The 12896-nt window shown below is 46.9% G+C and overlaps 1 protein-coding gene across 1 annotated transcript; it reads right to left on the bottom strand.

Moving 5' to 3' along the window:
- Positions 1 to 7514: 7514 nt before the first annotated feature.
- Positions 7515 to 10887, bottom strand: LOC119113179 (mitochondrial ornithine transporter 1). The gene is made up of 2 exons (XM_037237527.1): positions 10596 to 10887; positions 7515 to 9134 (listed from the first exon to the last, which is right to left on the bottom strand). Exon 2 carries the CDS (start codon positions 9130 to 9132, stop codon positions 8209 to 8211), a length of 924 nt encoding a protein of 307 aa, XP_037093422.1. The 5' UTR covers positions 9133 to 9134; positions 10596 to 10887; the 3' UTR covers positions 7515 to 8208.
- Between the last annotated feature and the right edge of the window lie 2009 nt (positions 10888 to 12896).

The following is a 12896-nucleotide window of genomic DNA, read 5'->3' as shown; positions in this document are numbered from 1 at the left end:
ATATATATATATATATATATATATATATATATATATATATATATATATGCATATATGTAGGCTAGGTATGTTTGTCATCTCTCTTGTCTTCATATACCTTTGAAATACAATTGAGATGCATTTGTGAGGTGAGAAAATGAAACTCCCCACCGATCAGCCCATGAGCTCACATGGTTCAACGCTCCCTGCATTTTATTAACTAGATGAAAAATTATCCTTCCCTGCACTCATAGCGAGCAATCGTCAGCGTACAGCACTACACCCGGGACATTTCCACACACGTCGTCAATCATGATGTTGCACAGTATGGGGATATAACCCCTCCTTGGACTAAGCCGTTTTCCTGTTCAAACGTACCCGATAATATTCCATTCCGCACCTGGAAGGTTCTGTTGTCAAGGTACGATCTAACGAAATACATAAGGCCTCCTCTAAAACTCATATTATACATTTTTTGTAAGGAAAGCAATTTTAGACGTGAGATCATATGCATTTTAAGGCCCAAAAAACAGCCAAGGTATATTTGCTGTAAAACACATTTTCTAATCTCGGACTCCACCCTGACTGCATGGTCTGTGGTATTTCTTCCATTCCTAATGCACATTGATATTAATACAACATATTGTTCCGTTCAAGAAACCAGGCTGACCGTCTGGCGATCATTCGCTCAATTATCTTGCTAAAACATGAAGTTAGCTGAATTGGTCTATATGACTCGGGGTTTCCTCTAGGTTTCCCTAGTCTAAAAATAGGAAAAATAATCGAGTGTCTCCATTCATCAGGAATATCACCACCACACCATATGCAGTTAATCATATCCAAAATTGAATGCAATTGTTCATCACGTAAGTATCTAAAAAAACGCGTAATGTATTTCATCCGGTCCAATCGATGTATTGCCACATTTAGCAATAGACATTTGTAGCTCAGTCAACGTGAAAACATCGTTATAAACCTCATCATTGTCAGAAATAAATGGCGGCATTTGATCCACCATCTCCCTTTCCAGCTCTCTCAAAGTGGCTCGGTAGTTCCGAGAGGACGACATGTCAGAAAACAACCGTCCGAAGATATTTCCAACGTCAGTTGGGTCAATTATATTACCAGCCACCTTCAGAACAGGTAAGGATCTCGCAAATCGCTCCTTCCTTGTAAATTTCCTAATGATGTCCCATAAGTGTTGCATCGTCGTGTTCATATTAAACATATACAATAGTTTTTCACACGGATCTTTTTTGCCGCACGAATTATCCTTCTGGCTTTCGCCTTCGCCTCCTTATAAGCCACTAAATGCAGATGTATGATAATCATATGTAATATAAACTGGGAGATGATCACTGGAGTGTAAGTCAGTGTCCGTTTGCCAATGCATGAATTGTCCCACACTGCTTGACGTCACAGTCAGGTCGATATGTGACCATAATCCTGTGTGCTCGTCCATTCTGGTTGGGGAACCATCGTTCATCACTTTTAAGGTATGTTGCTGTATTATCTTTTCCCACACCTTTCTTTCCACGAGAATCGCATCGGTCCGAGCCCCATAAGAAATGCCGACTATTCGTGCAGGTGCTTATGATAAACGGCTGTGGTAGCTGTGTAACCAAGTCGTTCACGTCAAGGTGAGTCAAATTTTTGTTTAGTGGTAAGTATAAAAAACAAACACAAATGTGAGAAAGGCCATTGTCACCGAACATGCCACCGCCTTAAAATTAGTATTCAGTGTGACATGAAAATGAGATAGGTCGTTGTTAACGTAGATTAGTGCTCCGCCTTGTCTACTATGTGCGTCAGAATAAGCGTTGTAAAGAGAATATTTGTGAATTCTGAAATCACAATGGTCAGTAGGAAGAAAGTGTATCTCTTGGAGACAAACGACACTATGCGGTGTTGCCAGCAGCAGTGGTTTTATCTCCGCCCACTTTGAGATTAGACCCCTACAGTTCCACTGCATAATACTGAAAGTAATTTTGTTGTTGTCTCAGACTGCAGACTCCGTCCAGTCAAGCACACACGCCGGCAACAGCTCGACATTTGTTAACCTTCTTAACTCGAACATCAGAGAAATCCCGTGAGTAGCCTGCACCGCGTACCATGTCCCCACACACAAACACACAACCAATGCACAGCCCGAGCGCCGAAATCCAACAAAAGACCGCCACCGAAAACAGGAAAAGATCAAATAAATTGATTAATGTATAAGCCAAACATCGGTACGTTCTACTTGTCCTGTAACCGCGAACAAAACATCTCAGTACACACACATTTCCATTTCCCTTGTTCCCTTCCCCAGTCAGCCCTAACCCCGCGGTCGGGACCCGGCGCGTTCCGGCCGGTCGAGTGAAAGTAGCGCCCGTACCGTTGCCCCCGGCAAAGGTCAGGCCACACCCTCCGAAGGGTGCCCTCCACAAGACAAACAGCCGCAGCTCGTCTGACCCCGGACCCGAATTCGGTACCGCATCAAGATGTTTAACATTACCTCCAAGAACCAAGATGGCTGGGATTAGCCAAACCGGGCAATCTCTGCCCAAACCGAAAACGCAGCTGCCTCCGAAAAACACCGGGAACTCGTTACTTAAGTCTCCTTAAACTTTGGAAGCCATTTCGCACAACAATCCCCACATTATGAACCTAAAATAACCGTTGAAAACAAACACCACCGACCTCTGCATGACCTCTGCACGAGGACAACAATTACGTGTAGAACGTCTGAGCTTGTTGGCCTATTCGTTCAGATATCCAATATACCCGTCAACCAATCACTAATAACTAGTCAGCTATTAACAAAAAACATGTGATTCACTCGATTCCAATGCTAGTTTGTCAACCTTCCATGACCTCGTTTGGCTGGAATTTCTCTTCGGCCTCTCTGTTGGTCTCCCTGCTCGGGTAATCACTGGTGATGGAGTAGTGTCATCTGGTACATCAGATATGTTACTTTCTTGTTTGCCATTTTTCTTTGCCCTACACGCTCTCTGCCACCCATCCATTTTCCCCTCATCATGCTACAGTCATCATTCATCTCCCTATCCACTCCTTCACTTCCTACATCATCTCTCTGCATCACTTGAACCTCTCCAGCATTCCCCCCCCCCCTCAGAGGCTTCCTGCTCATCTTTTCGAGTGTCCTTCTGCCCCTCCACTATAATATCCGCCCCAACTTCCTCATCCCATCTACCTACAGGTCTGGTACTATCATCCCTCCCCTGGTACTCCCCTGGGCACTCTGTTTCATCAGCAGCTGCTGGAGCAGAGCAATCATCTCAATCACCTTTTCTTCCAGTTTTCCTACCTTTTCCCTGAGGTCATCATGCTGCTTGTTAGTCGGAGCCACACTTGGGTGACGGACAGTTGCAGCATACGACCTCAGGACAGGGGTTCATGGTCTTTCTCATACTCCTCCTCGCCTGAGGGCACGAGAGTTCTTGTGTGTGTTTTCGTGTGTGATTGGGGCTTTACGACGCACTCAGCTGCTGAGGCTATATGGCGTCGCCTGCCTCTCACCCTGGTAGGAAGGGCGGGCACCGCGGGAAATCGAACCCCGTACCTCTGGTTTCCTAGACGCGCAGTGGTTAACGCAGACGTGTTAACCACTACACTACCGGCACCCCTACGAGAGTTCTTGCTCAGTTTTAATCCTACATATCTCCTTTTCTTTGTTTTTACATTTTCGCACTCGGTGACAGCGAGAGAAACCCAAAATGGCCCCCGCTGCGGCGACGAGATGGACGAGGTCAACATCGAGCACGGAGCGCTGGCCTTCGCTGCTGGCTTTGTGGCGGCCAAGTGCGGACACCTCGATCCAAGGATGGGAATGTCGACCGAGAGGCACCACCCAACTGTGTGCCAGACAGCTGGATGCACATGATTAGCTAGGGGTGGTCTGATGGTACCTTTGCCCGGCCTGGGTGGGGTGTTGTCGGGGCTTTCGAGATCATGTTCCAGTTGGTGATGGGCCGAGGCACGGACCGAAATATTGGTATCGTCGACCGCCTCACAAAGCTCCTTCTGAGAAAGTCCCGTGCTGAACAAGTGGATCGCTCGGAAGCTGGTGGCGACCCGCATCTAGCTGCGCATCAGATAGCTTAATCAGGCTAGAGCTAAGTGGGCTGCTGCCAGGCGCGCAGCCAAACAGGTGCCACAGCAGGTGGACAGCGCTAAGTGGACATCGTTGTGCTTGTGTGAGCATAAATGAGCCTAAGTGAGCATCGTTGTGCTTGTGTGAGCATAAGTGAGCCTAAGTGAGCATCGTTGTACCTTCTTTTTTGTGTCTTGCGTGCTTGTATGTCGGTCTGAGGCATAGACGGTCCTTTTGCAGATGAACTTTGGGCTGTTTCAGGCGTGTTATCGTGTCGTATAGCTCCAATTTGAGCTGAAAAATCTATAGGTGTCTTCTCCGCCCCCGCCCCCGCCCCTTGTGACCTTTGTGTCCTCGCCAAGTGTGCACAATGAAGTATATGCTAGACGCAAGAATCATTTTAGTAAAATACGGTGAATTATGAGTCATACGTGTGTTTGATGAATTAACTACGTGGCTTGACGGATATGATCCTGATAACGCCACGTGCCACGACCTTCGAAGGCCTCGTGGCATAGTTGACGCAATGTGCAATGTCCACCATGTCCTATGTTCTACCAGGCAGCACACCACTTTCGTCGTGCCAAACTGCCTCAATCGCACGCCATTGCAACCTGGCGTGTCATTATGTATAGCGCTGAGGTTCAGTGCAACAGTTCGGATGATGACCCTGGTGCCGCTCAGTTCCCCTTTGGCAGTGGCTGGACCTTGGGCGGGTTCGCCAGTCTACATTTAAGCAGCTTTAGGCTGGCCAACTCCAATGCATCGCCATGGCCTCAATGTTCGGCGTCCTCAGCAAGTCAGTGCCATGGCACGCAGGCCCCTGGTTCCTAGGCCTATGTTCGCGGTCATACACCAGCGTGGCAAAAAATTCACCTATCATATTTTCTCATAGTTTTTCTTGAAACGCCCTGTAGCGATCACCAGATGCATTTGTTAGTAGGTGCACCGGTGTAACAGACGCGAAGGTAATGCAGGCGGCGCGGTAATGCCGGGCTGCGACTTTGTGACGTCACTGTAATAGTGAAGGAAAGGTGCCGAAAAAATCCAAGGGTGATCGCGCCCTATTACACGACCTTGGCAGAGGTGAGGGTATTTCTCCAAGTTAAGGGGAGCGTGGCCATTTCTATCATTTCTCATAGCCAACGCCCATAGGACCAATGCTGGACCTTTGTAAAGTTGCGGGCTTAGGCCCTCCTAACCCCTCTAGCTCTCGGACCACTACCCCGGGATGCATGCTGACCACGGTGACAGAACAAAAACGCGTAGGAATACAATTTGCACACCAAATATACGGCCTTCACAGATCAACCATGATACCCAAATTTCACACCAAAAATTGAAACATGCCGCAACCGGTCGACCTAGATGAGACCGGGCGGAACCGAACCGAACAGGATGGGAACGCGTGGTGCGTAATGAAACCAGGCGGGACCGGATGGCACCATGACCGGACGTCGAGACCAGATGGACTAGGCGAGACCGGACAGGATCGGATCGATCCGAACGAGACCAGATAAATCCGTACAGGACCGAATGGGACCGGCTGAACCGGACAGGGCCAGTCGTGACCGGATGGGATAGAACGGGACCAGATGTCAATGGACGTGACCGAAAGAAACAGAACGGAGCAGAATGGCCTGGACAGAACCGGACGATAAAGGATTGGACCAGACAGAACCGAACATGTAGTGATCAGATGGAGCAGGATGGGCCCAGATGTGTCTTGACGGTAACGAACGAGACCGGACCAAGTTGAACAGGACTGGACGGAGCCGGGATCTGACAGATTGGGCGGCACCGGACGGGACATGACAGGAACAGACGGACCAGGTGGGACTAAGCCAGACGGGACCCGGGCTGGTCCGGTTTCATTTGGTCCTTTCAGACCTTGTCCAGTCCCGTTTGGCTTCATTCCCGGATGCAGTCGATCTTGGTGTCGTTCGGTCCTGCGGAACCTCGCCTGGTTCCTTCCAGTGATCTAAGATCCTGGCCAATTCCGTTTATTCTCGTCTGTTTCCGTCCGATCCCGTCTCCTTTTTCTTGGTCCTATCTGACCCCAAGGGATAAGGCTCGGTTCCGTCCGTATTCGCATGGTTCCATCCTGTCTCGTCCAGTTCCGTCCATATCCGCATGGTTCCGTCCTGTTCCGTCCATATTCGCATGGCTTCGTCTTGTCTCGTCCGATTCCGCCCAGTCACGTCGGTCCAATCTGATCCCATAAATCTGGCCCGGTCCTGTCTGATCCCGTCTAGTGCGTCTGGCCCTATCCTGTCCCGCCCGATCCCGTTCGGTCCCCTATGGTCCCGTGCAGTGCCGTCTGGTCTCGTCTGATCTCCGGCCCCGCGCACATCGCTGTTATGGGTATGGGTGATACGTTTACGTAATGCCGGGTATGTGTTTCAAGAAATGCTGCTCAATGTTACTGCTCGCGCGTAGCATGTCGCAGCCTCGCAGGCAGCACCATTCACACTATCTGGTAATATGAACTCGACAGAGTAACGTCCGAGCATGAGCTTTCCTGTACTTATTTCATTTTTTAGAACCCAGACCCTGTAAAATGCAAGCGAGTACGAAAGAAGTGGGGAAGGATTAGGATGAGGGATGGTTAATGGTTGAATGTGAGCATAGCAAAATGAGCAGTGTTTGGTTATACGCATAGCCCCATGGGTAGTGGCTGGATTGAGTAAAGAAAATTTATGTATGAGTGCCTTACTGAGAAGGTTCCCAAGTTCCAACAACAGGGTCCCTATAGAGGAGGTTAGCCTCATCTGCCCCGGAGCTCAATCGGGAACAGCGTCTGACTCGCATCCCATCCGCGGCGGGGTGCGTAAGTTCGAGTCCCTTCGGTGCTCGCTATTTGCCTCTGGGTGGGAAGGTCTACACCCGACGATAGTAGCTAAGGTCGCATGTGGTCAGAGGGCGGATGAACCGTGCCGAACACTGCGAAACGTTAACCCTTCGTCACGAAATGCTGTCGTTGAATTGAAATTTCACGATCGGATGGTGTGATGACGAAGACGGCAGGTTCCCGAGCGATGAAATTTTTCACGGTCCAGGACAAGCGGACTACAGCTGCTGTTTCACGCCGAAAAAACAGAACAATCCAAGCAAATGCTGTGTTCAACGCAGTGAATCCCTGAGTCATAGATCTGCGGAGCGGCCCAACTGAGGCCTGCTGGTCAAGGGACGGCGGGTCCACACTCACGCAGTCTCACGCGGAGCGGCGCAGCTGAGGCATGCTGGTCAAGGGACGGCGGATCCACACCCACGCAGTCTCCTCAGGTCTACGTCATACATTAGAGAGGTTTCGCATCTTCAATCCGAAGCCAGATGAAAGGCAAACCTGGAATTTCGAACGCGGGATATGATCCACACGCCTTTTACGTCACTCTACGCTATTTCCACGAAGAAGACGATCCTTGCCAGCGAAAAGAGCTGGGAACATCATTGTTGTATTGCCCCACCAGCACGCCGGTATCATTCATATATTTGAGTTCTGCACTAACGCAAAATGAGCGCTAACGCAAATCGAGCTTCGCAGCACAAACCGCTTCGCAGTCACCCAGTAAGAGAAGCCTTTGTTCACACCACAACGCACTGTCTCAGAACAACGCAGTGCATAAAACAACAATCCGCGTCATGGAAGCTACGAAGAACATGACGATGACTGAATGCTACTAAGTGCTTTCGAAGCTGGGCATTTTGCGCATTCAAAACCACTAAACAAGGTTTCTTAAATACCATGTAATGGCGCGCATGCTTTAACGCCATGACACTTGCAGAACGCCGACCTATCGCATGTTTCAACTGGAAGACTGATGTCGCTGGAAGAACGGCGATATGTAAGAAGCACTCAGGCTACACTAAGATGGCATATTGCACACAATATCACCAGGGGTCCTAGTTACGTGTAAAATATTCCACTGATGTCAGTGAGCGATAAAACTACTCTAAGGTACATACGTAAAACAACCATTGGCTGGTAAATATGTTACCCTGTGCATTGAGTATTAGCAGACCCGTCATATGCTTCAAATGCCCTACCTTACACGGCTCGAGTTTACCGTCTACGCGTATCCGTCAAAGTCAAACGTTCGGCCATCTGCGCATGCTACAAACTATCTGCGCCGTTAGCCAAACAGACCATGCAGGCTCTTCTTGGTAAGCTCGTAGGCAAGGAAGAGGGCACCGGTGGCGGGGAACGTTCGGATAACAGTCGGCCCCAGGCCGTTGTACAGCGCGCGAACGCCCTCCTGGCGCAGGATGGCACGCATCACCTTCAACATACTCTCGCGGGAACCCTCTACCTGGATGCGCGATTTGACTACATCGGCCGGGAATATGGCGACCCAGAGCAGCACGCCGCCGACGCCGCCGGCCACAATTGTGCGCGCAGCGCCGATGTCGTCCTTGGTGGCGCCGGGCGGTGTCAGCAGGGCGCGCGTCGCCTCATAGCCGCCAAAGAAGAAAAAGTAGCCGGGCATCTCCCGCGCCATAGTGGCGGTGAGGCCGCGGAAGAGGCCGGGCACGCCCTCGGCGCGCAGGATGCGCCGCGTCAGCCCGAACGGCCCCACATCCAGCCGGCCATGCGTCTCCCGCATCGCCTGCAGCCGACACTTTACCAACTCGGTCGGACATAGCGTGAACGACGAGAAGAAGGCGGCCACGAAGCCGGCCGACGCGTTGCCGACCACCGAGAGCTGAGCCACGTCGGGCGTGCGCGTCAGCCGCGCCACCAGCTTCTGGCAAAAGCCGTAGGCGCAGAAGAGCACCGAGTTCTCGGCGACGTTGGCGGCCAACGCGGGTACAGTACCAGCGTACAGGCCACGCAGCCCGTCACCCGCGAACGTGGTGCGAAAGCAGCTGACTAGGTTGGTGTGCACCTCGGGGAATGCCTGCATCTTCACCTTGATGGTATCGAGCGGCTGGCCGACCAGCACGCTGGCCACGCCGCCCATGGAGCCGGCCAGCAGGTCAATGGTGCCGTCCCGGTACGGAGAGCTGCCACTCGCCAGCGCGGCCTCCGTGTGAAACTCTTCGGCTGCCAGGCTCATGGCTGGAAAGGGCCCAGGCTTATCAACACCCAAACAGTTAGGGTATCATTTGTCAAATGTGTGCAATTACAACTGCATTAGATGCATAAACCCAATGCTCATGACATGATAGTCATCATGGGAATACAAATGCTTTGCTCCTACAGTTGTGCTGCCACAATGTTCCCAACAATGGTAAGGCACTCATGGAAGCATGCACCACAAGTCCAGTCACATGCATAATATGATGGCAAAATTTCAACTTACTACTGGCACCCAAAATGAACCAAATTCATGCAAAGTTGTTGTCATCACTTTGTTGGCTCTGTGATGCATAAACAATGTCTTTCAGGTGACAATTAGCCTCAGAACATCCACCTACATAGTTCAGTTGATAAAAGCACAGGGTTCTGTTTATCTACACATGGTGAGGAGGGTGGGAGTTTCTTTAAGTTTCCCCATTTCCCCTTGAGTAGTATGACTTGCAGGCAGTGCAAGTCATTGCATTAAAGGTCAGGTGACATCAAGCACTGGTTACAGTTGGTAAACATGGCTGAACAAACCAATCTGCTTGTGCCTCCAGTGTTTCTTATCATAGCCTACTTGTTTGTCTTTTTATCAGGGTTTTTGATAGGGCTCCATGTTTTCATGGGTTTCCTGCATACATGACTGAACTTTATTTGGATCACCAGGAGCCTCCTTATAAAAAGCTGATAAACAGGACCTTGAGTTCACTATCTAGTGTCAAACAAAACAAATACTGCCTCTCATCTAACCACAACTGTTACTTTTGATTCAATGCAGTATTCTATGCTGTTATTCTGGCCCCCATCATCATGAAAGGCCCCTGAAATTCTGAGGGGTTGTGGATGATGTTTTCCATTTGGCAACTGGTTGCCATATTCATTGTTCTCCATGGTAGTACCACACCTGAATGCGATGCTTGCATCCCCAGAGTTACAGTTCGTCCATAAGACAAGGAGTCATATTTGGGTTATGGGTTAAGCAGTTTGATAATTTTTGTTCTATGATGATAATTAACATTTCCATAATACTTATTTGTCCATGATAATAATTAACTAATATTTTCCTCATCATTAGAGACACAGACCTGTGTAAAACACATTTGTGGTAGGCACAATGAGAACATACCTACCACAGCTATACCTCCCATGTAACCAGTCGACAAAACATCCATCCACCCCTCGGAACCTATCCATCAGGGCACACAGGAGAGCTGCACAAGCGTGCGCCCAACTCAGCTCAGGGCATGTGTGCTGGATTTTCACATTAATTTTGATTGAAGTGTTAAGGAACATTCATGACACAATTTATCTCTAGAATATCATAACTCCCTGAAACACTGGCATTCTATGCACCACAGTTCATGAGCCAACATTTCTGCAGCGATGTTGTTGCAAGCCTGAATGTGTTTGGCGCAACATGCATTTTCCTGCAGCCTGGTTTAATGAGGAATTACGCACCTGCGTTCTGTTGAGGCTCTGACCCTAAATTTCACAGTGAGGAATGAAAGAGCTTTAAATCCAACAGAAATAAAGGCAACCACTCAGGCGAGCGTTAGAGAGTCGTGGGTTTCAGACCATTAAAATGTAACTGACCACAAAATTTTAACATAAGCGGAAATATCACGAGACACTCAACATAACCGAAAACGGGGGCGGACCGGCGGACACACAATGCCGCCGGGTGTCAGAAAGGTATTATGTGCGCCATCAATGAAATCAGGTTGGATCCCATAGAACATAGCTAGTTTGCGGCTGTGTGAGTCGCTGACACTGTACGGAAGTATTGGTGCGTACCAACAGCTTTCAGAACGTGTGTTTCTGTGCACTTCAATCCCAGTGAGATGCGACGCTGTCAAACTTCTTGTCACATGCTCTAATGGGGAGAGTAAAAGCGCAAAATCTACGAAGTGCAACATGATAAACCAGGGTGAAAAAGTCATAAGAGTACAAGTATCTTTTATAAAACCTTTGCAAGATTCCATGGGTGAAATTCGTGCTCTTTCTTGTAATAATAAGTTATATTTATCATACATGGAGCTATGGGTGACCAGATTTGTTGAAATGGTTGGGTGTGGGCCATGAGTCGCGGAAAGTCGCGATAGGGGACATATACGACAAACCTTGTGATGTCTTAACCTACTTGGCTCTGACGACCTAGACACATTATATTGATAAATATATATTACTATATATGCAATACATATATATATATAATATACATATAATATATATAATATATAGAATAGATATATATATATATAATATATATATATATATATATATATATATATATACATATATTATGAATATACATATATATATATATATAATATATATATATATATATATAATATATATATATATATATATATTTATATATATATATTTATTATATAATAATATGAATATGAAATATGAGAAGAGAAAGAGAGAGATAAAATTATATATATATATAATAATTTATTCATATATATATATATATATTATATATATAATATATATATATATATATATAATATATATATATATCTATATATATATATATATATGTATATATATATGTATATTATAGATATAGATATCGATATATATATATATATATGTATATATGTATATATGTATATATATATATATATATACATATATATATATATATATATATATAATATATATATCTATATCTATATCTCTATCTATATCTATTATCTATCTCTATATCATTATATATATATATATATATATATATATATGTATATATATATATATATATATATATATATATATATAATATATATATTATATATATACACATAATACATAAATCTCTCTCTCCTCTCTCTTCTCTCTCTCTCCATCCTCTCTCTCTCTCCTCCTCTCCCTCTCTCTCTCTCCTCCTCCTCTCCTCCTCTCTCTCTCTCTTCCTCTCTCTCTCCTCTTCCCTCTCTCTCGTCTCCTCTCTCTCTCCTCCTCTCTCTCTATCTCTCTCTCTCTCTCTCTCTCTCTCTCTCTCTATCCTCTCTCTCTCTCTCTCTCTCTCTCTCTCTCTCTCTTCTCTCTATTAACATATTTACAAGAATAGAGCATCCACAAAACATGTGGTTATCACAACTCGCTCACACGCAGTTTCTCGATTCCAAAATTGCATCGATAAAACGGAGGAATTTCAGTAAACGTAAAACAAAGCAGAAGCACTCCACGCACCATTTCAGAACATGGTTATCAATCCTTCCCAAACACCCTAAGGCGGATGACCGCCATTGGAGAATATTTTCTCTTCGCTCGTTAAAAAAAAACAAACAGGAAAGCGACCCTCACCTGCTTGAGTTCGAACTTGTGGCAAATGATAATTGGTAAATGTCAGTGCGATGCCACATGCAATGCAGGTTGACTTTCACAACAGTGCTAGCTGAATGGGCTCTTCAGTGGCCATGCGATAATACTATTGCATGCATAATCCATGCTTATCGATGAGCTCGCTCAAGCAGCGGGCGCAGCCAGAGCCTTGGCATTGTGGGGTGAGAGACACATGGTTGACAGGGCCCCTGCTTTTTGAAGGCTAGCCCCCCCCCCCGAAATGGTGTGATTGGCCCGCTTGATTTTGAGCGCACGATTTGCTTAGTTGTATTTCAAGGTTCAGCTTTAACTGAAACAGAAGCCAAAAGTCACCGAAAGGTACAATTTTGCTTATATTTTGAAGTCAACGAACTCTGGAACCGAACATGAAAAATCGTATGAAATAAACCAACGGCACTATTCGTT

Source organism: Pollicipes pollicipes, unplaced genomic scaffold, assembly GCF_011947565.3.
Source record: "Pollicipes pollicipes isolate AB1234 unplaced genomic scaffold, Ppol_2.1 Scaffold_7261;HRSCAF=8764_pilon_pilon_pilon, whole genome shotgun sequence".
Classification (NCBI taxonomy): Eukaryota; Metazoa; Arthropoda; class Thecostraca; order Pollicipedomorpha; family Pollicipedidae; genus Pollicipes; species Pollicipes pollicipes.
The sequence above is the reverse complement of the archived record's forward strand: the minus strand, read 5'-3'. Positions and strand labels throughout refer to the sequence as shown.